Below are 26,493 nucleotides of genomic sequence, written 5' to 3' on the forward strand. Positions count from 1 at the left end.
TAATATTGAAATGGAAGTTTTTATGCCCTGATTAATGGCATTCAATGTACTGGCAATAAAAGGAATGTTGTAGCGCCCCCCTTTGGCATCAGTCAGTGCCAACCTAATGGGGCAACAATGCATATGACATTTAGGTTGTGAAGTAAAGATTCTTTGGTCAGTTGATCAGTTACTTGCAAACAGTGAATGCAACACCGTTGATGCATTACATATTGAAGACAATTTGTTCAAAGGTTAGCAACATGTCTTAAGCTCATTGTGATGTATGGACACAAAACAGCAAGAGGACATCAGCTGCAGGGCTTTTTGTAAGGACATTTGGCGAGGTCTATAGAGCACGGTAAATGGACTACACAAAGTCTACAGTGTCAGAAGAAAGGATGCTAAAATGTCAAAGTGTACCATTATGTTCCAGTCATTTGGCAGATGCTTTTGACCTGTGCAACTTAAATTGTGTACATCAGAAACAATTCAGAGTTGGCTGTTTGGCTTAAGGTCAATTCAGCAAGTGGACAGGAAGAGGTTGAGCCACCATATGACTAATGGCCGACATGCTCATACCACCTGAGCTACCTTTTTGTCTGCTGGTGTGTGTTTGTGTAGTGCACTGAGCCTCGAGACCAAAGAAAGCAGAGGTGGAGTGGTGCCTTTAGTGTCTGAGCTCTGACACACTCATAAGATGTTTATGTTTCAAAGCCAATTAGACTTCCTCTCCTAAAAAAAACTAAGCATTTCACTAAGTGCTTTCTTATGGCACTGCGGTATAATTCAGGTTATTATGTATTATTACTTTCTGTGTTTAAGCTTAATTTAAGATCATTTGTGGCTTTTTATCTTTAACCTGCTATTTAAATAGATAATATACCTGTTTGTTTGTTTGTTTGTTTGTTTCTGAAGATAACAGGGTTAAGTAGAGACTTGTGATGAGCCTCAGTGTCCCCCAGTGTTTTGACAGTTAACTTAGATTTGCAATAAGTGAATTATTATAATCTCTGGCACAAACAGTGTGTGTGAGGTGATATACATAATGCACCCTTACACCTTTTTCTCTGAGTCATATAGATATATTTACTGAAATATACTGAATGTGAGAAAAGGGAATAAAAAGAAGCATATAAATACTTCTATGTAAATATTTTGTGTTTTTAATCAATATTGGCTGTATAAGGATGCATGGATAATGATAAGGACTTAAATGCACATACTCTTGCTGTGAATAAATGTTCAAACCAATTTGGTTCACATCAGTACCTGATTACATGAAAAACTAAACAATACTAAAATGCACAATTTCAGACTTCTAAAAAAAGAAACAAGCCTTGATTTGGACCACCAGTCGATCTATGCATGAAAAGAGTTTTGCCTTCACCCTTCATACATCACAGTATCTTTCTTCAAACAAATCCTAAGCCCAATATCCACAAGCCTACTGAGCTATGCGCTTTCAAGCTCCTCTTCTTGATTTATTTTTGGCATGTATTATTTTCTCTCTCTGCTTGATACTCCATTTTCCTTGCGATTGACTGTAGTGTATGCTTAGTCAAGGACACCTCTTCTTCCGCATGGCATTTCATCATTGTTCACGATGATGGCCTATCACAGACAGAAGGGGGGAAGGCGACAGCACCAGTCCTAGCAATCAAAGTTAAAGTACAAAAAACCCAGCATTGATTTGCACCTGACCTTAAAGGTGAGTCAGACAATACAGAGATATCCATCAGCGGGGCCTGGTTACAGAGCACCCACCGGAAAGATTGAGCCCTTACCAAGCAAAAACAAAGGTCAGCAAACATCCTGGTAGGTTTCATTCGCTGCAGAGCATCCACACCTTTTACAAAACACAACAAAGAGAAACTGAAGTGTTATACATAGGCGCTCCCTTGAGTATTGATTTTATAAAGTCCCGAAAAAGAAGAGGAAATTAAAATTATAGATTGTGTTGAACATTGAGGATAACCATTGATCAAAGGAAATGTGTAAAGGAGTAAAAAAATAAAACCTATTGTGGCCTGTCTGCTGTCATACCATCAGATCATGAATCTTCAGGGTTTGCCCCATATCAGATCAGAGCTGCTGCAGCACTTAGGAGTTATATTTAGAGGTAATTTTGGTTTTAGAAAACCAAGCACTTTTCTCTTAGATCCATGACAAGCTGTACTCTTAGCCACAGACATAAAATATGGAGGGAAGAGAAAATAATTTTTCATCAGCACAACCAGGAATACAACAATGATGACTGCAAGGGCCTAGACAGCAACCTTAGTAGACAGAAATCTTAAATTGATGTCCCCAAAGAGAAGGGTTTTATCTGCATGGCTGTGCTGCACCTTCACAATTCATACTGATAGAATGTGCATAATCGCAGCCCCTCACTATGCTTGTCTGCATGCTTGATGAAAGGGAAATGGGCTCCGTACAACAGAAACAGAAAAGAGGCTTTCTAGAGAATGACTATTACCTCATGAGTGTGTCACTGCAATTTGGAAAAGGGCTCTGAAATATTCCATTTGGTGGTTTTAAATTGCCAACCACTGAGGTGAGAAATACTAAAATCAAATACATTGCCACACTGAAACACAGCTGGCACGTGCACAAATACACACACCAAACACACACGCCACTGCACAAGGAAATAACAGAAGTTGTGAGTCTGAATAGCCAAGTGTAATAACTGTTTGCGAGCGTCTGCGTGCTGCTGGTGCTTCAGCCACTTCCCAGCAGATACAGTATTTTATGGCTAGACACCAATACCTCCTCAAAGAGCTACTGAGCCATATTGCACCTGATGCCAGGCCACCACTGTGAGAGCTGCTGTACAACACAAAACTGTGAGCCAACAACACATCTAATAGGACGCCTGTCTCTCTAGCCTCCAATCTTCCAAACAAACAATAACATCAACACTTCACTTTCCCCTGAAAAAGGAGAGAAGCAGAGAACAAGAATCTTTTTCTGTCTAAAGACAAACACAGAGGCTGGCACAATACTTGGCTGTTTTTCACTCTCCAAGTAAACATCTTCTTCCACTTAACAGCCTGTTCACATAGTGAGGGCATGTTTTTTAGATGCAAAGCTACCTCATGGATCTCACTTGAACCTCAATCACAAACTTACAAAACTGCCTCATTAACATTTACTTAACTGCCGATTCTCCAGGAATTGTTAAACCTGTGCCACCTGTTGGAAAAAAAAGTAGTGGCGCCAGGAGTTTACCTGCAAATTTAGACATGTTGATCTCGCCACCTACAGGCAGAGAGAGTGATTGCTTCAGCAATTTTGCACTATGTGGAGGCAATGAGTGTTACAGCTACATTTTTTTGAAGCTTTTGTTTTCATTGTATTTGTATGTTTTGGGAGTATCCCATCAATGATTTGTATAACCTGTTAGTTAGTCATACTAACTTGCAGTGTTAATCATAAATATGTGCAGTGTGTGGCTGTAAAACATCCAAAGGTTTGAAAATGAATTTGAATTTCCCTTTCTAAATATCTAGCATTTAGACTTAAAGGTCCAGTGTGTAGGATTTAGGGCCATCTATTGGCAGAAATGGTACATAACATTCATAACTATGATTTTGTTAGTGATAATCACCTGAAAATGAGAACTGTTGTGTTTTTGTTATGTCAGAATGAGTGGTTTATATCTACATATGCCGTGGGTCCTCTTTCACTGAGTCCACCATGTTGTTCTACAGTAACCCAGAGTGGACAAATCAAACACCCGTTCTAGACAGGGCCATTTGCAGTGCCATTTAATTTTTCATTGATCGGCCAATCGATTAATGTACTAATCAGTGCTCTTACTCCAGTTTTGGTCAACCTACATTGCTAATTTTCTTTGGGGCCTCTGCATAATCTCCTTGGCTTTTTTTCCATTAACAAATATAATTTAGATAAGACCCTTTTCCTCCGGCCATTGAAAAAACACTAGAAGTCAGAGGACACACAAGGACACTCCAAGCAGTGTGGACTGCCTTAGTAGAATTCAGTAGAAAATATAAACATCAGCTATAAATACACACAATCACAGAAAGTCAACACTGCAGTTGTTACACTCATTACCTGTAGGTGGCACAATAAAGAAGCTATTACTTTACTATCTACTGCTATTACTCCTACTGTCATTGCCTTCAGATTCCACAGGTTGGACTGGAACTGCAGGTCTAAAACTGCTGCCACTGCAGTTTGATGATATTGGCTCGGTCTAGATTCAGCTTCTTCGTATCAGTGACACTGTGTGTCCTTGATAATGCTCTCATGACCAACATCTAGCCTGGTTCTAAACTGAGAGTGGACACAGATCGATGAATAAGAGCTTTTAATAAATGCGGTTCCACAGGCCAGGGCTACATATCAATGTACACAGCATGGCAGCTTAAAATCAGATTATTAGTGAATCAATTATTTTTTGGTATGCACAGGAGTAGCCTGAATGTGTTTTCTCGCATGTTGAAAAAACATGGCATGACACATTTCTGCTACTTTGTTCCTAACAAGGGATGCTCACAAAAAAAAAAAAAAGCCGATGGTTAAATTAACAGTAATAGAGCATTTATGAAGAAATCAATAATTTCCAAAGCTGCTGATCTGAGAGCCTCTATGGTCTACCTGTCTACATTTATTTTCTAAGAAGATGGAATATGCATTATGCAGCACTGCCTCATCGACACTAATAACAAAATTGTTTAGTTGAGAGTCTAAACAGGTATCTGTTAATCTATCCACACCTATCATTTTAATTGCTGTGGAGTATACTGTGGAATCATGGCAGCCTCCAATAAGCAGTCTAACTATTCAATTACCTTCACCCCCCCACTCCCCACCCCCACCACCCCCACTTTGTTTCCCTGGCCATGCTTTGCCCCTGCCTGCTCTCCTGTCACATATCAAAAATCCAGGCGACAGCCACAGACACAAACAAGAGCACCAGTGGTCACTGCCAAGGAAGATTCACAAAGTTACGTGGGTCACAGGTTATAAAGTGAATAATTCTGGAAATATAGTATACTGTGGTGACAATTCTTCATGAGATTAATGGGAAAACTATCCAAAGGTATGGATATTAATGTGCTTCAATTAACATATAGGAAATACATAGGGGATTTCATGTGCGGCAATGTAGTTACTGATTTATTTGTTGCATCTCACTTAAAATAAATAATAATAGTTGCTACTAAACAAACAGCTACTTCACAAATTAATCCCCATGATTGCAAATTTCTTATTTGTCAGGGTTTTCTAGATTTTAACGTCATGGTTAAGGCTGTAAAATAGAATGCATTTTTATCTGGGAGTATGCCTCCACCCCGTTAACAGAGCTTAATCCTCCCTAAAACCTGCACCTGAGGTGGAGAAGACAGTCCACCTTGAATCTGTAGCCTTGACTCTGGAAGCAGCAGCTGCTCAGCCTATTACATTTAATCTCAACAAACGGTGAGCTATTTTTCCTCCTGAAGACAAGATATTGCCAATCTCTCTCCCCCAAGAGTACTGCTTATATTAAAACTGATACCTGAGAAGAACTGACTTAATCAGAACCAGCAAACTATATCCAACCTGTCAGCAACATCTAAGAGCCTGGCCCAGGCCTAAAGCCATGGGCGGGAGGCCAATGGGTGAACTGAGTATTACTATGGTACACACCACGGCTATCCAGTGAGATGTCAGCACTAAAAGAGGCATTAGGAATCCAGGGAGTAAAATTGTTTCTGTTCCAAGTTCCTATTTCCTGGAAAATTATTTATTGTTCCACTCAGTTCCAGTTGAATCCAAGTGATGCTCCTGGAGACTGACCACCTTTTCTCGTACTTTTGATCTACTTCTTCTGCTGTTGTGGAGATCAGGAACCTGTGGGGCAGTGGGATAATGCCCCAAATTCCCTGTAGATAGTGTATAATTACAAAGACAAATTGTAATCCTGATTAGCCCCAGCAGCCTTTCCAGCCTGTTTACATAATCACATTGAGAGAAAGTCTTCATCAAGGGCTCAGTGGCCAGATTACTGTCTGTGCAGAACCCACCTGATTACCAGCAATTAGTGACAGCTTGGTATAGAGTTTCTAAAACAACAACTACATTTCAACAAAACATGGAAGCTAGAAGGATACTGAAAAAATACAGTGTGATCACAAGACATAGAAGTGGTGGGACACAACAGATGGACAATTTTCAACAGTCTGTTGACTATCATTAGTCGTTTGCTGTCATTTGACGAGCTAATGTCAGTGTGGGAAACAGGCCAGTCCCTGTGTGTACTGGTTGTCCTCTCCCATGGTGTCCCTCCAACTTCCCATGACGATCATGTCCCCTCCCACTTTTCCTTATCAGGTCACCACTATGACTGCCCGTATAAAGAAGTCCCAAAAAACAGAAACTGGATATTCTGGGAGATTCAGATCTGCAAAGTGGCATTTGAAATGGATCTAAAGAAAAGAAAACTGTAAAGTAACAAAACATTCATCAGTTTTAATATTCTAATAACCATAAACAATGTAAAGGGCAGATCCAGGAAGCTGTGGCCATAAATCCAATCTGGATCTTATTCACTTACAGTTTGAGGATGTCTTTGCTCTCTCACATGATATTATCCACTGCTTACACAAGCATGTGTTGTAGGAATGGGGTGCTCTCAGCTTTGTGACTCTTTCATTATTGTGAACTTGATTGATCGTTGTGCAGTCGATGGAAGCAATGTGACTGTCATGACAAAAAGAGGCAAACACAGCAGCGGTACCCAAAAGAAGATACAGTAAAGTGCTCACTATCAGAGTAAAGGAATTCAATTTGTATTTGACCCAGGTCTTTTGCTCTATTTAAAAGAAAAAACCCAGTCCCTGCGATTTAGCTTCCTAAATTTGTCTGTGTCAAGCAGTTTTATAAGTTCCCTGAGGATTAGGTGACACAGTTGCAGTGGATGTCCTCGGTTGTTTGGTGGTGGACTGCCGCAATGAGAACATATTCACTATGCAGTTTTTTTTAATTGAAAAAATTCCACTAAAATCCACTGTATAATGTGTGTGTGAGCGCCAAGAATCAGACAGATGACTGAGATAACTTTGCAAACTGAGAATCAGAGCTGTGCACCACCCACACATGGATCCTGGCTCAAAAATAATCTAATATGAAAAAGCACCTCTAGCAAAGTGGTGTTGAACAAACTTTGCTAGATAGATGCTTTTCTTTTTTTTCTTTTTTTTTTTACAGCATCATTATCTTAGCAGGAGCAGTGAGTCATAGGCCAGATCTAGTAGATATCTTTTTACTTCTGCAAACACTGTGTCACCTGTCAGAGCAGGGGAACAACAGCTGTTCCATGGTTCTTCCCTCTCGCCTCGGTCTGTGCGACTGTTTCCATTGCTCTTTTCCAAAAGAAGACCCAAGCATCCTCCTCCTCTCTTCCTCCCTCCCTCCCTCCCTGGCTGGCTGGCTGGCTCCCTAATAAGTAACAGAACTAGGAGGATTGGCAGTGGCCTCGAGGTTTGACATTGCCACAATGTGGGTGGTGATGAAACAGCACTGTGCCCGACTCTGCTCGACTCGACTTGGCTCATTCTTGGTGGGCGCTGCTACTCTGCATGCTGCACATTTTATCCACCCCCAATAGACAGACATGAGAATTACTCACAGGGTGAACAATCTGCATGTAAATTGATATCTGTGAGTGCCCATACTCAGACAGCCATACATGCGTTCAACAGATAAATGGACATGCACTCATACACACAGTGACCCTGAAAACACACACACAAACACACACACACACACACACACACACACACACACACACGAAGAAAAACATTCTGATGGCTGGAATTGGATTTGCCTTTTTTCTTTGGCTTTAATTTTAGTTGGAAATGAGAATTTCACATAGTGAGTTTAACATTAAATACATCATACACACACAGATGGAGGGAAACACACACACTCACACACATACAGTACACACACTTATGTTTAGTTTTATAATCAACATGTGACTGACATTTCAAGGAAGCAACAAACTGATTTTCATACGTTTACTCTAAATGGTGTTTTAATGTCAGTGGACAATAGAGAGCAACATGGTTGCAGAGTGGCAAATGAGCAACAATTGCTTGACTGATTCTCAAAGCAGTTGTAGTATGTAAATAGCATGAGTGACATTAGTGAGGTAAGCAAGGGGAAGAAAAACAGACAGATAAGTCCAAAGTCTGGGATTTTGTTCATGTGGTCAAAAAAGAAGACTACATTTTAAAAAAAAAACTGTATCAGAAAAGTGCCATTTCCATGGTGCTGAAATTGCCATCAGTCTGAGTTAAAATAGCTGATGCATATGAGAAATAAAATGGAATCAGCGGTTACCTCACCAGCTAGAGCGAGTATTCAAATGGGCAGACCCTGAGAAAGAGCCACTAGAATACTAACAAGCCCACCTTACACCTGCCTGCACTGACAAGTCCGATAAACACCAGTCGACAAATTGGTTCCACACTACTAATTGCCTCGGCCCCCTAAATGGTTCCAGTAACATTTCTGATGGGGGAACTGGCCTGACGCAAATCCCACATAAATACTTGAAAACTCGACCCAGAAAAGAGAGAAGGCGGACGGCTGGAGCCGAAATAAATAAGAACCTCTTTACATCCTATAGGAAATCTGCAGTGCATGCACTTGCGCCTCAACAATTCACTAGTTAGCCTACTAAGCAAAGCAGCTCACGTAGGCTATTAGAAGAAGGGTAGGCTACCGCAAGAATATCTATTGAGCGACTCAGTCAAAGCCTGCATTGAGCGCCAAACCAGTGAAATGCGTCCCTTAAAACTCTATCCAGCAAACCGTGGTAGCCTATTTTTGCGCACGTCTGTAACGTTAAAGCTTTTGATTTCTCGCACGCACGCACACACACAAACACACACACCAAGGCACACCAAGCGCATCAGAAAATACAGAGGCTTGCTGCAGTGGCTCGTACCTTTCACACAAGTGAACATCAGTGAAAAGATGAGATTCCAAAAAACAATTCCCGTCCTAATCCTCATCGTTTTGGCTTGAACAAAGTCCCCTCGGCCACATTTAACGCATCTCCTGTTGAAAACGTCCCGTAGTTCAATAGATCCGTCGTAGTATCCGTCTCTGTAAATCCCCTTCATGTCCACAACTAACACATGTAACCTATGAGCATATGTTTTCTTTCTGTTGGGTTAAGTAGATTCCCCTTTTCTCTTCTTAGAGGAGAAACAGGCAGAGCCGCCCGCCGCGCTATGTCAGCTGATAGGAGAGAAGTGAGCAAGACTGAATTTTAGGATAGGACCACAGCAACCTGGACGAGGGCTCAACCATCTCTGCTGAGAGGGGCATCAAGTGTGAGCATCTCTGGCGGTGCGCTCTCGCATCTGCTGTTCAACATCTTTCCTTTTTAATCCCTATAAACCGGCTGTGGACGGAGAGGAGTCTAGTCTACAATTTGAATGCTGCCTTTATCGATCGGCAATTGAACCACGCAGAGTGTGAGAGAAAAGGTGGTGGGGAGGGAGGGGTGGTGGTGTGGCGAGAGAGGGAGAGAGGGAGAGAGGGAGAGAGCGTCCTGTGTAAGTATGATTTGGTTGATGTGTGGCTAACAAATCATGAAGTGCGAACAGTGAGGTGTGGGTGGCAAGGGAGGAGGAGGCACGTCTTTATGGGAAGAATGTAAATCCTGGGAAAGAAATGAACTCTGTTAATGACAGCATGTGGTTTATGTGTGTGTGAGAGAGAGAGGGGGGGGGGAGAGGGTGGGTGTGGGTGTGGGGGTGTTAGGTGAGACTCAGACAGGCAGCATCCCGTCCCGAAAGCTGATGAAAGAAATTCGCCTGGTAGGCAATCCCACCATAACTCTGATTTTCATTTTGGAGATCGAGCGGAGCTGTTATTGGGAGTGATGGGACTGGGCAATTTGCAATGCAAAGATGGGATGATGACGGCGCAAAGCGCAGCTCAGCTGCAGTGGGGCTCTTCTGCCATCTAGCTTCGGAAGAGTCACCGACCTCCACTTTGAGACGGAGAGGAAAAACTGAGCAGTGTAGTGAGAGGCCGTGATTGCACATAGAATGAACATCATTCAGTCTATAACACATTCAAATGGAGTTTCTTCAAGACTGTGAGAAGAATGTGTGAGGCTTCTCTCTTTCATCAACATTATTCCCACATTCTTATTTAATCTAGATTAAAGTTTCTACTCTGTGAGAGCAGCAGCTTTGAAAGGAGCTTGGATGTCAGGTGAGGATTAAATCAATTATGTGCATGGTTTCTGGTTTGAATATTGCCCACTTAATAATTGTCACTGCAACGACCTCCATAGAAATCAATATCCTGTGCCCTACCATTGGCAAGATTTATTAGCGTGAAGTCAGCAGGGTGAGTTCATTAGGAAACCTAATAAATGAACCCAGAGCGTCTCTTAAGGAAGCCTGCTCAGTAACTTACAGTATGAGAGCTGTCCATGGTGCTGAAACCAGAAACTTTATACCAGAGCATCTGCTTGCAGCCACTTTTGCAAGGAAACACACTCATCCTCTCACCATTTATCCCCAGCAAATAATGTGACTCAGAATAATATACTATCACTTTATTCATACTTACATTTTTCAAACAGTTAATTAACAGATTAGAGAGAACAACCTCGCCCTCTGCCCAAAATTCCCCTCCAAAGTGCAGGCCTGCTGTCTGGATTATCATCTTTTGCATGTTTCTGTTCTGTGTCCAAGGTTAGTTGGCTAGACAGGGTAAACCTCCCACCCCTACCCCTGCTCTCCCATGGGAGGATAAATAGGAGAAAACAGCTTGATCCTGCTCTAATCTTGTCTAATTATAAGGCAGCAGAGGGCAATGGGATTGTTGTCCTTTGGCCAAATATTCAGAAAACATAATTCAACTCTGCAGGCCAAATGCTGATAAATATCTCACATATAATTGTAACGACCTGAGATTTATTTTAGATATTCTGGATTTGTAAATAGCTGCAGCACTTTATGGGCATTGTCTTTTGTGAGTTACGTTTTATTCTGTATTTATTGTGTCTTCGGCAGCTCAAAGCAATGAATTGTAGCAGTGCTTTGTGAGCGTCTCATTTCACGTTTCTGCGGACAGCTTGATATTAATCTATCTCATTCTATCCTTACAAACTAAATCGCTACCTTGTGAGCGATAGATTTGTACCCCCGCTCTGTTTCTCCGTAGAGTTGTTTATCTGAATGGTTTATGCAGCAGGGGTAAACCACTGCGTATCTGCCAGTGTGAAGTGGAAGGTCCCTTATTCCCTCCTGGCATCAGAATTCTTCAGGTGTCTACAGGCCCAGTGGAGACTGCTGGGAATGGATTGAGGCACCAGGCAGCTTGTCTTTACCACTGTAATCGACAGGTGGGCCCAGGAGAGTGGGCTTCAGTCGTATTGATGCCTCTCGCCAGCTCTCGCTTGCTGCTTGATGAGCAATCACACTGCCTCTTCCCTGATCCTCCTGTTGTTTTCGTATGCATCTCTACGTGTGCATGTGTGTCTATGTCAATGTAGCAGTTCATGCATGCCAAAATGAACCTATACACTATTGCATACATGTGTGCAAGCATGGTTAAGCTTCCTCTGTATGGAAGAGGCTCTGTGCAAATGTTTGCAGGCTTAATCTCATTCTGAAAGGGACTTGATGTGTTGAATGTACTTTTATGTGCTGGCCACCGCATCAGAAAGAACAGAACCAGTCGGCTAACCAGCCAGATTATCAGACAGCCAACTGAACAGCCAGTCAGATTGCTACAGTGACTGCACCAGCTCTGTGTTCCCCCTCAGGGACTCAGGCTGTTGTACTTGTGAATCTGGGCAGCATGTTCTGATTAGCAGTGGCCATGTATGAGAACTGACACCTGGGAGGGTTTTCGTGTCACACATGGGCCAAAGGTCTCTTGTCTTCCCAGAGGGGGCCCTGCGGGGGCCTCGGACAGTCTGTGAGCGTGTGTGTGCATACTGTATATGTGTATGTTACGCATGAGTACATGCACACGTGTGAATAAAAGTGTCTGACTTTTTGTGTATACGTAACACGTTCCCTCCAGGGCTGTACACTAAAATGTGTGTATATGCCTGTTTGCATGTAGGTCTGCCGTACACTTCGGCATGCATCTAAGTTGAAATCTTCATGCCTGGGTTGTATTTTAGTTTTGTGTTTGTCTGTTTGAAGGGGCGAAGTGCAGCTGGTAGGGGGTTGATAGAGTAAGCACTGGGGTCGGATTAGCTGGCTTGACTTCCCCAGAGGAATGTGTCTGGATCTGGCCTCTCTCACACACTGCTGTTAATCCACTGCTGGGTTCTGTTGCTCCATTGCTCTGGGTCTGCTACCTCTAGCACCCAAGGGGCACTGTGAAGGTGTGTGCAGGTGAGAAAAGCAGAGGAGAGATATCTGTGACTGTGATGGTGGAGGGGGGGTGCGGAAGGACTAATGTGTGATAATGGGTATTTGGGGCAGAAAAAACATGGAGTCCAAACAAATGTCCGTTTACTATTGGATGTTTTCCTAGTGCGTTTGTGTATATGTGAGCACTGTTGAGTAATAAATGATAAATTAATAAATTCAGTCACCATGCCAGTGTGGATAATCTTTGTTCCACTCCAGTGCTTGGGGATGATGGCCCGTCACTGAACAAATTTGGAGTTGGGGTTTTAAATAGAGGCTTGCTTTTCCCCTCGCACAGAATGGAACATAGATCTCACAATTACACAAAAGCGCACCTTCACACCTCATCCTGTAGCAGGTTACGTGGTGGCGTACTGACAAAAACACGCATTGACAGTTTCACTGGCATGCCTGGTGAGATCATCATCAGCGCGATGCTAGCACTCTAGCTCAGGGCATCACTCTGAGCTATAAGTCATGGAAAATGGTTCAGTCTGAATAAATATGGATAAAAAGTGACATCAAAAACATCAAAACCATTTTTAGTCTAAGAAAAGCTTCATAAAATATGAATCCCACAATATTTTGTCTTTCCCCTGCATGGCCTATTGCTTTCACATGGATACATACACTTTCTCTATTTCATCTCACTCTCCTCTTTCCCAGGTCTCACCACCTTTGCCTTGTTACTATATGTTCACCACACTCGGCTGTCTTTTGCTCATTAGGTTCTATATAGGTTTCTATCAGATCCCTGCTGACTGCTCCTGCTCATGTGCCTTGTTCACACATCTGACATTAAACATTCGTAAACCTTTTATCTTCTTAGGGAAAGTCTGAAATAGCAGAGAGAAGGAGGGAAGGGGGGAGGGGATAACAAGAAACTGGGAGAAAAAAAGGGTTAAAGGTATTGACCGAGGGATGGTGGCAAACATAAAGGTGAGAGATAGAGAACAGATGTGAGTGAGAGAAAGACAGGGAAGGACAAACAGGCAAAAAGAGGGCAGAGTGAGGATGAATAGAGGCGGCTGGCAGTGAAAAAAAAAAACAGGAAGAGAAACAGACAGAGGAGAGGAGCAAGGGTAAAGCATTATAATAACCAAGAGAGAAAAATAGATTTGAGGAGCACAGAAGCCAAAATAACAAGGGAAAAGTAATGAATGTGAATAACTGGGTACCAAATAAAAATGTTTATGAAAGAGATTGCGGGTGACACAAGCCATATTTAGTATATGGGCCGGAAAACTTGGAAGTGTTTCAGTATTTTTTTCATTTAAGATGGAAATTATTTCAGTGACTGATCCACAAACAACACGGGAAACTGATTGTGTGTGTTTATATTTAAGGTCAAACAATTTAAATGGGATAATTAACCAGATGGAAAGTCTTTCCATTCCAACAATAATTAGCATAAAAAAAAGCTGTTGTTCGTCAAAGTGACTCGACTGCAGCATACCCAACTTCAAAGATGGTCTCATCATATACTGAAATGTAGAATGAACAGTCTGGTGATACACAGACTTAATCATATGAATAAAAGATCAAAGGGAAAAATTGCTGATTGAGAGAGAGGAGGAGAGAATAAGCAAACGCTAGCTTTTTGATTCACTCCACGGAGGCAAAAAAAAAAAAAAAAAAGAGTTAAACACCTTTTTTTGGGGGGGGGAAAATGCATTTGATTGTAAGTGTGGAGCAGAGACTTGTAAATGTGCTGGCGGTATTAAAAATGTGCTGGGGTTATTGAGTGAGAGGTTTTTTGACAGTCCAAAACATAATCTTGTATTCGTGACAGCCAAGGCTAATCACACTGTGAAATACCAGACTTACCTACACTGAATAAAGTGTTGCCAAGCTTAAATAGCACCTTTACGACAGTGCTACACGCTCAACCTTTTGAGGCAGTAAACACGGGCAACTTACACGTCAAATGTAATGATTTGCATTTGTTCATTTTACCCATTTTTCCAAGTTGTCATCCTTGATAAGGGGAAAAAATTACCCATCTGAATTCCCTCAAAATATCGTCCGTGTCTCTTCAGCACAACAACCACATTCTGTTACAGCGTACTTCTTTCAAAGTGACTGGAATAGCTGCATTATTTTTACATGTTGTCGGTATCTCACTGCCAAGCAGGAGAAATCAATCACTTCAAACCATCGTCTTACAGTATGTAGAACATGGTGTGCTGTGTGCTTGGGCATGCAGGATCCATGTTTAAAAAAGAGGCAGATTACTGGTTTTATTTTTTAGAGCTAGCACTACTTTTTGCAGAGCATGGTGCAAGGCTGAGGCAAATCAAGAACCCAGCTAAGCAGCTTAGCAAGTCCTATAACACTTAGTGTTGCTCCCAAGGTGAAATGCATATGTCTGTTGGAGCCGCTCACTGCATTCCATGTAGGTCAATGACTTACCTAAGGCTCCAGCTCCAACCACTTCCTGTTTCAAGTGATGGTTCAAGGGTGTCCTGCTGGAGCGTTGTATACCATCCACTCGCTATATTGCTCTTGGGCTTATTCCTTTTCTTGCCTGTCATTGCTTTTATCTCACCCATCTTCACTGTCACTCAGCTACTGTGCATTCTCGAGCGGGAATGAAAATAATCAATGACTCAGTTAAATTACACCATAAAAATTGCATTTGCCTTTAGCAAGAAATATAGCAGGATATTGCATCAGTTTATTTTGAACATTAATAACTCTGCTTACCATATTTTTTCATTAGATGAAATTAAAAGTGTACATATCCATGGGTAACAAATTTATGTACCATGAAATGAAGGTGAAGTGGTCAAGACGCGGGTTAATATGGTCGTCGGGCAAGTTAGGATTTTTATGATAAAGGTCTGAAAGAACAAAACATCAATGATTTCACAGTCTGGGCATGAACACATGGTGCATGGGGCTTTTTTTCTATGTACGGTGTAACTTTGAACCCTCTTACTCCAGCAGTCTGCACACAAATGATCGCTGGCAGTGCACAGTGCTCCTTTTAATTATTAATGTAAACACAACTCCAGTTTATATTGAATTGAATAGTTTGAAAAGGTGGGTAAAAGAAAGAAATAATGAATTCAAAACAAACAAACAAACTATGGTCTAAGGAAAAAGGAGACAAATCTGTTTTTCGATCGAAAATGAAACCAAGTTTGTCTGGAGGCCTCTGTAAGAGCTGAGCAGAGCTCAACATTGGTAGGTTGAGCTGGTGTGTTAGATGACTCGCCTGTCTATCCAAACAAAGACATTAATGAGATCAGAACTTTATTCACTCTCCTGTATCTCTGATAGAAGAAAGCACATAAAGAGTGAGGTAAAAGATAAACTTTTTTTAATGCAGGGGCAGATGTCGGGTAAAGATAAAGATCATAATAATGCACTGAAATAACATTAGATACATTTTACAATATGATATCCCTAACTAACTCTAGAGATGATTTGCTGCGTGAAGCATAATGTTATGTAATCATATTCACATTCTAATGCAATGAACTTAAGATAGTAAATGTGTGTTCAGGTGGGATTTTCAGATGTCGCAGAGCAGATGTATGCTAATCTGATCATAGGTGTGGGATCAGTCGCCTTGATCTAGCATCTGATACATACATATACTGTACATATTGTACACAACACAGACCTGTTCAGTCAAGCTGTGTCTTGTTTTCCAGCAGATTACGTTGGTGTGAGTAAGATAAATTTAGCAACTAAGACTGGGACATTTTGCAAAGATACAAATCGTCTGTGCCTGGAATCCAACAGGTGGTAGCTGAGCATGTTCTGGTGAAATTGCCAAAAAAGACCAATAGAGATATTTCTGCATCTCTTTTTTTTTAATCCCTGTTGTACGGGCGAGTCTTAGATCTTACCTCTGATTTATCTTGCCTCATGCTTACCCCAACCCTGGGGCAGGCTGTGCCAAAAATTGGGTCATTCTTTTAAAATTGCTTTAAATTCATGTTTTTGTGTTAGTTTCCATGGATGCCCAGCAACCTTAATTATCCACAGCAATTACTACCTGAGGTGAATGCGCATTTATTTTGCTGTACTAGCATAATGTGAAAAGCAGATCCATTTACCCCGTTCTCCCCATATGGCTTTGAACATAAACACCTGTTTGTGTGCATTTATTGCACAGGAAATTGTGATTCAAAGACATTGTTTGGGATTTGAAGCCTTACATTTACATTCTACATGTTAGTATTCCGATTGTATTTTAACCCAGGGTGATTTACAGTGAAGATAACAGTGTAATAAGCCTCAAATCCCAGATCACTACAAGAGCAAGCAGCCAAACTTAAGGAGCACAAAGGTTGGGCCCTTTTGGTTCTTATAATACCCATGAGACCATGAAATGATACTGTTGGCTTGAAATGTAGGAAAATAAATAGAATAAGTGCTGGACAGAGAGACAGAGGGTTGGAGGGATATTTTGAGAGAGCAATTAGAGTCAGTAGAGGAGAGAGGATATGATTCAGGGAGGAAGGTGTGACACGTTTTCAGCTTGCAGTGGGAAACATCACTCACTTCCCTTCTGATGGGAAATTTGTAAAATCTCCTTTTGTCTAAGGACATTATTTGGGCTTCCCTGATCTAAGCTTAAGCTCGCTGCACAGAATCACAATCACAATGGATTGCAGGTATAACAGCTGCGATGCTGGGATTGTTTTTGGTTGTGGTTTGAGTGCACACTGATTGTAGAGTGTGACTGAATTCCATTTTAATGCAGTTTAACTGGATGCTCTGAAATGTGTGCATTTCCATATTGGCTTTGCCTAAATACCAAATTGCAGCAATCAAGTCCTGATCTCCACGCTCCCACTGTGATTGCCCTTTAAAAGACCGATTAGACTTGTTGTGTTTGATGAATAAATACCTGTGTGGAGCTGAATGATATATTTGCTACATACACTGTAAGTATATTTTGTCTGTTTGGAATAGTAGAAAAAGTTCATGGTGTTAGCGTTACTGAGCATCAGATACATATGAACAGCTGCTTTACTTGCAGCAACACATTAGGGAAAAACTTTTAGAGCTAACATTATATATATTAAAGAAAGTAAAATGTCACATTTATGAGAACAGGTGTAGGCATACACTTAGCATTTAACATGATTCAGCCAGAACTCTTGTTGGCAAAGATGATTCAGCTAGAGGTTAATCCTCAGCTAATTCAGTGGTACTATTTATTTCTTACACATAGAGTACAGATAGTTAACGTTAATCAAATATATTCAGCTTCCATTATCACTAACTCAGGAGCACTCCAGAGTTGTGTGAGCTCTCTTCAACTTTTCGTACTTTATACAGATGATTGTAAAACTGGGCTCTTAAGACGATCTGTCAGTATTGTACAGACAGACGAGGGGTGCGAGAGGGATCCACTTATTATGAGCACAAAGAAGACACAAGAGATAATTTTGGTCTTCCACTGGACTGGTATTTTTCACCAGTTATTGTCCATAACACACAGACTGAACAAGTTCTCCCTGTGAATATTCGGGCATCTATGGGAATGCTGCTTTGTCCTGGAGTGCATATATAAATCACATTTGAAGTAAGGTACAACAATGCATTTATTTTGTGAGAAGACTGTTGTTGTTTTTCCAATCTATAATACAAAGTGTAATGCAGTATGAAATCAGTGCATGGTTCAGTTATCTCTCAGTTGTCAGCTTAAAGCAAGACTGGCTAGACTGCTGCATATTTGGTCAAAGACTGTGGGTCAAGCACTTGAGTCAACTCAGGGCCGGTTCCAGAAAATAATGACTAGAGGTGCATCTTAGATCAGAGGGGGTGCACATGCCCGGCACGTTATTCGATACTAAATTATGCATTTTCCAGTCATTTCAAGTTGGATGATACCAGCCAAGCAAAAATATTTAAAGTGTCTTTCAAGTGCTTTATTGCAGCAATATTGTAGCAGAACAAAGAAAAGCCTACATTTAGTCTGGGCTACCTCACCCATCAGTCCATCTAGCAACAGATGTTTCTTACCCTGAAAATAAAACATAGAAATTCAAACTAGGAATTCTATCTATAACAGTCAGTGTTGTCAGCTCAAAACCATCGCTGATTGTTATAGATAGAATTCCTAGTTTTAATTTGTAGTTTTTTATTTTATTTTTTATTTCAAATTTGCACAAACAGTATAATGTAGTAGGACACAGAAAAATTCTTAACTTCTTCCTACCCCTTTGACCATGACACATACCATCTAACTTACTCAACAACTAATTTATTGTATTGTTTATATGCCCTATTTTTGTTATTTGTTTTTCTGTCTTTTTGTAAACATGTTTAGTAAAGTTGAATTTAAAAAAAAAAAAAAAAAATAGCTCAAATAAAATAAAAATAACCTGTGTGGTCCATTTAATCCGGCAGAAACCACCATACCACAGCAAAAGGTGCAGATTTTATAGAGTCTTATGGCTCCTCTTTACCTAGGTCGTCGGGTGGCGGTGCTTTGGATGAGCCGGGCGCCTGCTCTGGGGCTGGGGATGAAGGCAGCGGCTCAGGCGGGAGTGAGCAGGACGAGGCTGCCACTTGCTCCCCAGCAGCTAGGCTTAACTTAACGTCGAGGTCGAGTCTCTGTCTCACCATCGTTACCGTTGTCTGACTTGTTGCTGGTCGTGTTTTGCTTGAACCATTTTCGAATATCCATGGCGATCTCGTTAACGTTATTTGTGTTACAGGCTGTTAATGGTACAGCAGAAAGCTGCGTCCAACTGGTGCAGCAGCCGCCAGGCGCTGGACGCAAATGAGTGACATGCAGTCACGCGCATTTGCCATGACAGACAGCGTTGACAGTGACGTTACTGAAGAAAGGCAGGAATTTTACTTAATTACCATTGAATTAAAACTAAACTGGCAAATAGAATACGCACTTCACTGTCAATGTATTCTATAGTGTTATGTCAACATTATAATTTTTTTTTTTCACTCTTTTCAACTGAGCATGCAGACACATAAAATAAGGGTGCAATGCATGCTTATGCACCCTCGTAAAAACCGGGCCTGAGTCAACTTTCCAAACTGCGTGTACTAACAGAGTGTTGTCTCTGACTGGTAATAGTCCATCTGATCCCTCTCACAACCCTCATTCATGTTACTTTTGCCATCACAGAGAAGATTTAGAGTCCCACAGGCTTGATTGAACATGATGAGGAACTCATTCATTCCTCAGTCTGCCAACTTGCTAAATCAGAGTATGGCTTCTAAGTAGCCTGGATGGAACACTGAATGTGATAGGTAATGAGTAATGTGTTGCACTGCATCCACTTTTCTAATGTATATGTTGTGAATTGTAGGGTTTGTTGTACGATTTTGTTGCTTGGTTAAAGGGCCAGTGTGTAAAATGGGTTGAAAACAGTGACATCAGTGGCCAAATTCTAGATTGCAGGGCTCACTTGCTCACCCCTCCCTTCGGGTAAATGATGGCGGGCTCGTAGGGACAAAAAGCCTTGCGCACAAGTTTTTCAGGAGTAGGTCTATCTAGCGACGAGGTGTATGTTTATTTAGAAATCTAAGCCATGTTACGATATTGTAATGAATCCCTCACGAGCAGGAGACCAGAGGAGCGTTCGGGAAAAAGGCCCGTTTATTTGAGCACTCCAGAAACTCCGGTAACACTCCACTCCGTCCCAAACTCTGAATCTTCCAGCGTAACAGACACACTTCATAACTTTACACACATACTCGTTTACAATACCGAGTGGGGACCCCCCTCCCCTCTCTGCTCCGCCAATCTCCAGCCCGCACACTGACTGACAGCGTAGCCGGTAATAGAGCTCAGCTGTTTATTTAGCCTAGCAATATCTCCGGACTATAGTAGCTGCAATGGACGACTTTGAACGCAATTTTGAAGAGTTTCTTGTAGCGGACACAGACCCAGAGCCATACCTGTTTGAGCCGGAGCATACAGATGAGGAACTCCATGTGTTTGATGCTGAGCGGGCGAGAAGAGAGGCTGAATGCACAGAATGGGATTCGGTGCTACTGCTACCATCGTTGGGAGGTATATCATCAGGAGGAAAAGCGCCGCAGAGAGTGCATCACAAGGAGTGAAGTTGCGTCTTCTTTTCCTCGCAGATGGCGGTTAGGGTTCATTCTTTCCTGTTGTGTGGTAAGTGTGGTCCATTCGCAAACTTTATAACTAAAAAAACTTTTCACTACTCTCTATCGACGAACTACTAACACTCTCTGCTGTTTCCTCCTCCTTCTTCCTTCCTTCCGCTGTCTTCGTTGGTTTATTTATACACGCAAAACGCGTTCTCTGGCTGGCTGGATTGTCCGCTCGGGCTGCCTTACATACATGGCGGCGCAAGATGGCGACCTCTCTAAAGCAAGGCCCTTGCTATATATATATATATATATATATATAAAAGCATAATTATAAGGCTACGAAAACCAAACGAATTTTATTTTATAGCGATTATACACTTGTATAAACATATTAATGGGTAGAATATTCAGATTCAGATTCAGATTGACAGTAAACCATGCCAAATATTACACACTGGCCCTTTAATGTGTATGTGAAACTGTTGATGTCCTAGGACACAAAACAAATTTCATTTTTTCTGGCAATAAATCAAATCAAAATCAAATCATATGACAGTTAAAGGTCCAGTGTGTAGGATTTAGTGCAATCTAACAGTGAGGTTGCAGACTAGGGCTAAAATTCAGGTCCACTTTGCTTGCACTAAGCATCTATGATCAGAGCTGCATCCATAGCAGCGGTCTGACCAGAAATAACAGACTGTAGATTTAAAACAGGATTTACAGCACAGATAAACTGAATTAAAGCCTAAAAAGAGATAAGTTAAAGCCCTCTGAGAGGTACAGCACTGGCACTGGTAGTACTGTTGCTGAGTGGCTAGCCTAGCACTAGCACTATCACCTGCTGAGAAGCTGTCATGTAGCTCATCCTCAGCAGCAGGCAGCGACCTCCTCTCCTTGTCCCTGGCCTGTAACGTTGCTCCACTGGTATCAGCGTGCTGCTCAAGTACTTTTATCCTTTTGTCTGTGACCTTTTATGCTCCACCTTTTCATTTTCTATCTCATTTATTCATCTAATTTGTATTTTCATTACTCCGCTTTTTCTCTCTTGATTTCATGTATGCCCCGCTTGACTTCTCTTGCTTGACCTCTGACATTACATGATGGACCAATCAACTTGAAGGGGTAGGGGGAGGTGACGATGGCTGGTATCACTGCATCTGCCTTACAGTCCAGGTCAGCCCCTGAAAATTTTTGGACCATCCAACCCCTAATTTCTTTTTTTCCTACAATTGCTTTCCAAAAGGGCGGCACGATGATGTAGTGGTTAGCATTGTCACCTCACAGCGAGAGGGCTCCTGGTTCGAACCCTGGGGTGGAGGTATCCTTCGCTGCAGAGTGGCATGCTCTCCCCGTGTCAGTGTGGGTTTTCTCCGGGTACTCCAGATACTCCCACAATCCAAATGCTGGTTAGGTTAATTGGTGACTCTAAACACTCTATGTGTCAGCCCTGTGATAGTCATGTGGCCTGTCCACGGTGTACCCCACCTCATGTCAGCTGGGATAGGCTCCAGCACTCTCGTGACCTCTAACAGGATAAGCGGATACAGAAAATGAATGAATGAATGAATTAATGAATGAATGCTTTCCAACATTGCTGGTGGTCGCCTTGCGGCTCACAAGGTGGGCTAGTCCATCTGGCATTTGCCAGAATTGCCCAAGGGCCAGTCCGAGCCAAGCATGTAGGAGAACTATGGTGGCCACCGTAAAAATGTGAATGGCCCTATCTATAGCCAGCGACTGGTTTGTCCGTTCAAGGATACTGTGGAACAAAATTGCAGACTCCGTGGAAAAGGACCTGCTCTGTATGTAGATATAAACGATCCTTCTAAAGAAATAAAAACACAACAACTCTTATTTCAGGTGATTAGAAACTAATGACACATAATTGTGAATATTTTATACCATTTCTCAAAGAAAATCAATGAAAACAGGACCTCGTAAAGATTTGCTGCATTTATCTGAAGGAGAGTATTCACTGATGTGAGTGTGAGAGAAAGTAAGATTGTGAACCATTTGTCTGTGCCTGATTGGGCAAGAGAAAGGCATGATGCAGAAAAAACAGAATAGGTTTCACAGATGAATTTCCTGAATTTGATAGTTTCAGGCTTGTATTCCAGCCTGTGGTACCCAGTGAGAGGAATGAGCCAAAAAAAAAGCAGCTTTATCACATCTGGATCTCTTTCCTACCATCGGACACAACCTTCCATTGTTGCCCTGATTGAGCTTTATTTCTGTTCGTGATCGCTCTAGGCTCGATTCTGAGCTGTTGGCTTCTGTTTTGCTTCCTACAAAATTCCCTCAAATCTCACAGAGATAGTAAGTACTAGTGCCTGTTCTTTTTTTTTGTGCCTTCTCATTTCTTTTGCCTTCCCAGTATTTATTGTTTTTCTTGACTGCTATTGTTATTTTGTCTCTATATAGTTTTGCTCCTTTACCAACGAGTTTCTGCATCGGCCTGAATATCTCCAGTACCCTAGTTCTTTTAGCTGCCTTTTGAATTCGTTCGTCGTTGTGCCATGGCTGTGAATAGATATTGTTTAACAAAGAAACTGAACCACCCCCATCATTCCCTCAAACAAGACACTGTAGAAATGTCACCAAATGAAAAAATAAATCATGACTGTCTGAGTCAAATGATAGCAAGAAACTATTTTTCAAAGAAACTAAGATGACACATGAAAAGCATTAAAATGCATTTTCACTTCAACAACAGTTTGAAAAAAATATTTGAATAAAAAAAATAAAGGACAACTTTTTGGGATGTTGAGGAGTGATGATTTTTTTCCCAGGTAAACAAGAGAACAAAGAGAAAAAAGAGGTTTTTAAAAATAAGATGTAAAATATAGGCCCAATCCCAATATACCTCTTGCCCCTTCTACTTAGCCCTACCTCTCTGTTTTATGTGTCACATTTAGGGGTAGGGTGTCCGGTTCTTGTTGGGGTAGAGGGTCAGGGTGAAGTATTAGGGCTACATGGCGCTCCAAATGGAGGCATTTCAAGACATACTTTAAACCGAGTGTTATGAGAAATCTTTTGTAAGATGGCTGCAAAGCAACAAAAGAAGCCAAAAATGTATTTTCTTCATTAATCAAGTTTTAAAAATGGCAATAACCATTTTATTATCTTAACTGAGCATTGTATTGTGTCCTTTTTTCCCCCTTTTTTTTTAACAACAAACATAACAAAACAAATCACTAGTAGTATGCTGATGTTTCGTTAGCTAACTAGCTAGCTCACTAATATTACATTGTTATTGCTGATTTGTGCATGACAGTTCTGCATTTTGACATATTTCCATATCACATTTCCCCCTTTGATGGCATGTGATGCCCAAAAGTTCTTGCATGTATGACTGCTCCTCTTATATGAGTGCAGGATAGAAGCACGAGTTGCTAACGTTAGCCTTCAAAGCAACGCTAGTTACCTGAGAATCAGGCAGTGATCTTTTTTATTTGATGACTTTTCTGATTAATTGACCCTTCGCTAAGCCCCGCCCCCCTTAGTTACTGTTGCCACGTCCGTCAAGCTTTCGCTCCTAGCATAAGGGAGCGATCACACTGAGATGAAACACTAGAAACGCGACGCCAGTAAAACCATTGTTTTCCTATGATACGACACGTCTGACCGGCGTTCAAGCATCTTTTTAGAAGCACGTTTTTCCGGCGTCTTTTTAGACGCACATTTTCGTAGACGCCTCTTTTTAGTTAAAATATTTTCAACTTTTTTGAGCGTCAGATGCCAGTAGCTAGCATGCATTGAATAAGCGCTTCCAGCGTCTTTGAAGCGTCCATGTCTCTAGCGTCTCATTTCTGTGTGATCACCCCCTAAGAAATATGGAGTTTTCAGCGATATCAGTGAGAGATATTCCAAAGGAAATAACATCAAATTTCTGGAAAAACTGTTCGGAGATATCAGAGAGAAGCCGACAGAAAGGTCTTCAATATGCATGTGAGAGCTACATTCACAATATCATCTGCTGGCGGAGTATAAATCATGAGAACATTAAAATAGAGGGAAAAGCTCACCAGTCGCAATGCAAGCGTCAGGCACCCCACGTCTTGACACTTCATGTGAAGGATAAAGAATGTTCTTGTACAGCAGGGTAAGTCAATATATGGTTTAAGATCAGCAGTGTGATCCCTGGCTCCTCCAGTCTGCATGTTGAAGTATCCTTGAGCAAGATACTGAACCCCAAATTGCTCCCGATGGCTGTTCCATTGGTGTGTGAGTGTGTTAAAACTAAGTAGCAGGTGGCACCTTGTATGGTAGCTTCGGCCTCCAGTGTATGAATGTGTGTGTGAATGGGTGAATGTGACTCATAGTGTAAAAGCGCTTTGAGTGGTCGGATGAATAGAAAGGTGCTACACAAATGCATGTCCATTCACCATGCAGGTCCATTAAGTTGTGAACAAGTCGTGAGCATCCATGATTTTATATCTCCATCAGGTAAATGTAATTGTCATAATACTATTATTGCCATAGTATTGCCACATGTCTGTTTACATACGTTCTATTGACCACTATTAATAACGTATCAGAGTTTTGAAAGGCAACATGTTCTTTTTTAAAATACAGTCCATTTTCACAGGACATGTTGTTTCTGGTCGTTTCATGCATACAGTCTTTCTCAAATAAACTTACAACATTGGTAAAACACTTACGTTTTTAGGTTGGTTTCTTTAGGTTAAGGCAGCAATAGCATGTGGTTACATGTAGAAAAAAACATCATGGTGTGGCCTAAAATTCACATAGGAACTGAAAAGCAGGTTCCCAGGTGAGTTTGTTTGATCCATCCATCTCCACTCCTGCCCACCCTATATGGACTTTGTTGCTTTTTATATCACAGTAGTTGCCAACCAGGGTATAACGTACCATGTGAAGGGTGTCTCTGCATCCATATCTGACCCCATCATCCACTGGCAAAGCAGCCGCATTTGATGACTTAGGATGTTGCCCGTTTCTTCTAAAACTGACACACCTGGTACGCATTATTCTGCCGCAAAAGGTGCCTCTGTGCATTGGTCCCTAACACTGAAATCACTTACAAAGCAGCAGTATTTGAAGTGTTGGGAGTTAGAACAGGCTGTGAAGGGAACATTTTAACCACTGCCACTTGTAACTCTCTTCAGAAGGGCAAAGGGGCATTCACAAACTAGCGGTATGGGTAAAAATAAGAGAAGGAATTGGGCCATACTGAATGTTTTGTCACACTGTTGTTGTCTTTGGACTGAGACGGATCTAAACACATTACATGCATGCTGCATGCATACATAGCCAGACAGAAATCCTTTATATGATTCCCTCACAACACCTCTGTGAATCATATGAAAATGTGTTTTATTCTCCAGCTTCACTTGAACTAATTCAACCAGTAAATCCTGGCAGTTATGAATTTATTTTAGTTGTAAAATCCCTTTATATTTCTACAATAAAATCTGTACCTGTGGCAAAAGATCTGGGCATGTTTACAAAGTAATTTATATTTGTACAGAGTACTGTAAGTGCACATAAGCAATAAATCTGAAGTGAGACAAAATTGTTTTTGGAGCAGTACGTCTCTAAATTATTTTTCTCTTCTCATGTAAACACAACTTTAAACCTTACACCTCGCATTTACTACTGCACTGTTTTAAATCCCACACTACATCTAACAAGTTCTGAAATTCACACACTCATATCTTTGCTGCGACTGCTCCAGCAAATACATTTTCACGGGTACATATTGCTACAAATAATACCTAAATAACAGTGCATGTTGGAGAAGAGTGGAAACCATTTCAGTCCTCATTGATTGAGGAGAATATTGTGGTCTGTAATAAAAATGAAAAATAGACTTGAAGCTGAGCTGGCTGCCATTAGTCAGTCATGGAAAAGCTTCATTCAAGATCATTTCTGTGCTGCTGTGAACTGCCAGCAACTAAAATGTTTTATCAAGTTCATTTTTAGGCAGCTGTGACTGAAGCAGCATGCTGTAACATTTTGGTGGGAAGCAACAGGCTGGGGATGGGTCTGTGTAGTTTGAGCAAGAGCCTTGATTGAG

General features: G+C 41.4%; 1 protein-coding gene across 5 annotated transcripts in view; it reads right to left on the reverse strand.

Moving 5' to 3' along the window:
- Nucleotides 1–9,484, reverse strand: part of LOC117265836 (CUB and sushi domain-containing protein 3-like) — a 268,435-nt gene extending 258,951 nt beyond the window's left edge. For all 5 annotated transcript variants that reach the window (XM_078171922.1, XM_033640574.2, XM_033640575.2 and 2 more), the window contains exon 1: nucleotides 8,951–9,484. In XM_078171922.1, coding sequence (XP_078028048.1) covers nucleotides 8,951–9,128 — 178 coding nt within the window. In that variant the 5' untranslated portion in view covers nucleotides 9,129–9,484. The remainder of the gene's footprint in view (nucleotides 1–8,950) is intronic.
- Between the last annotated feature and the right edge of the window lie 17,009 nt (nucleotides 9,485–26,493).

Source organism: Epinephelus lanceolatus, chromosome 10 (genome assembly GCF_041903045.1).
Source record: "Epinephelus lanceolatus isolate andai-2023 chromosome 10, ASM4190304v1, whole genome shotgun sequence".
NCBI lineage: Eukaryota > Metazoa > Chordata > Actinopteri > Perciformes > Serranidae > Epinephelus > Epinephelus lanceolatus.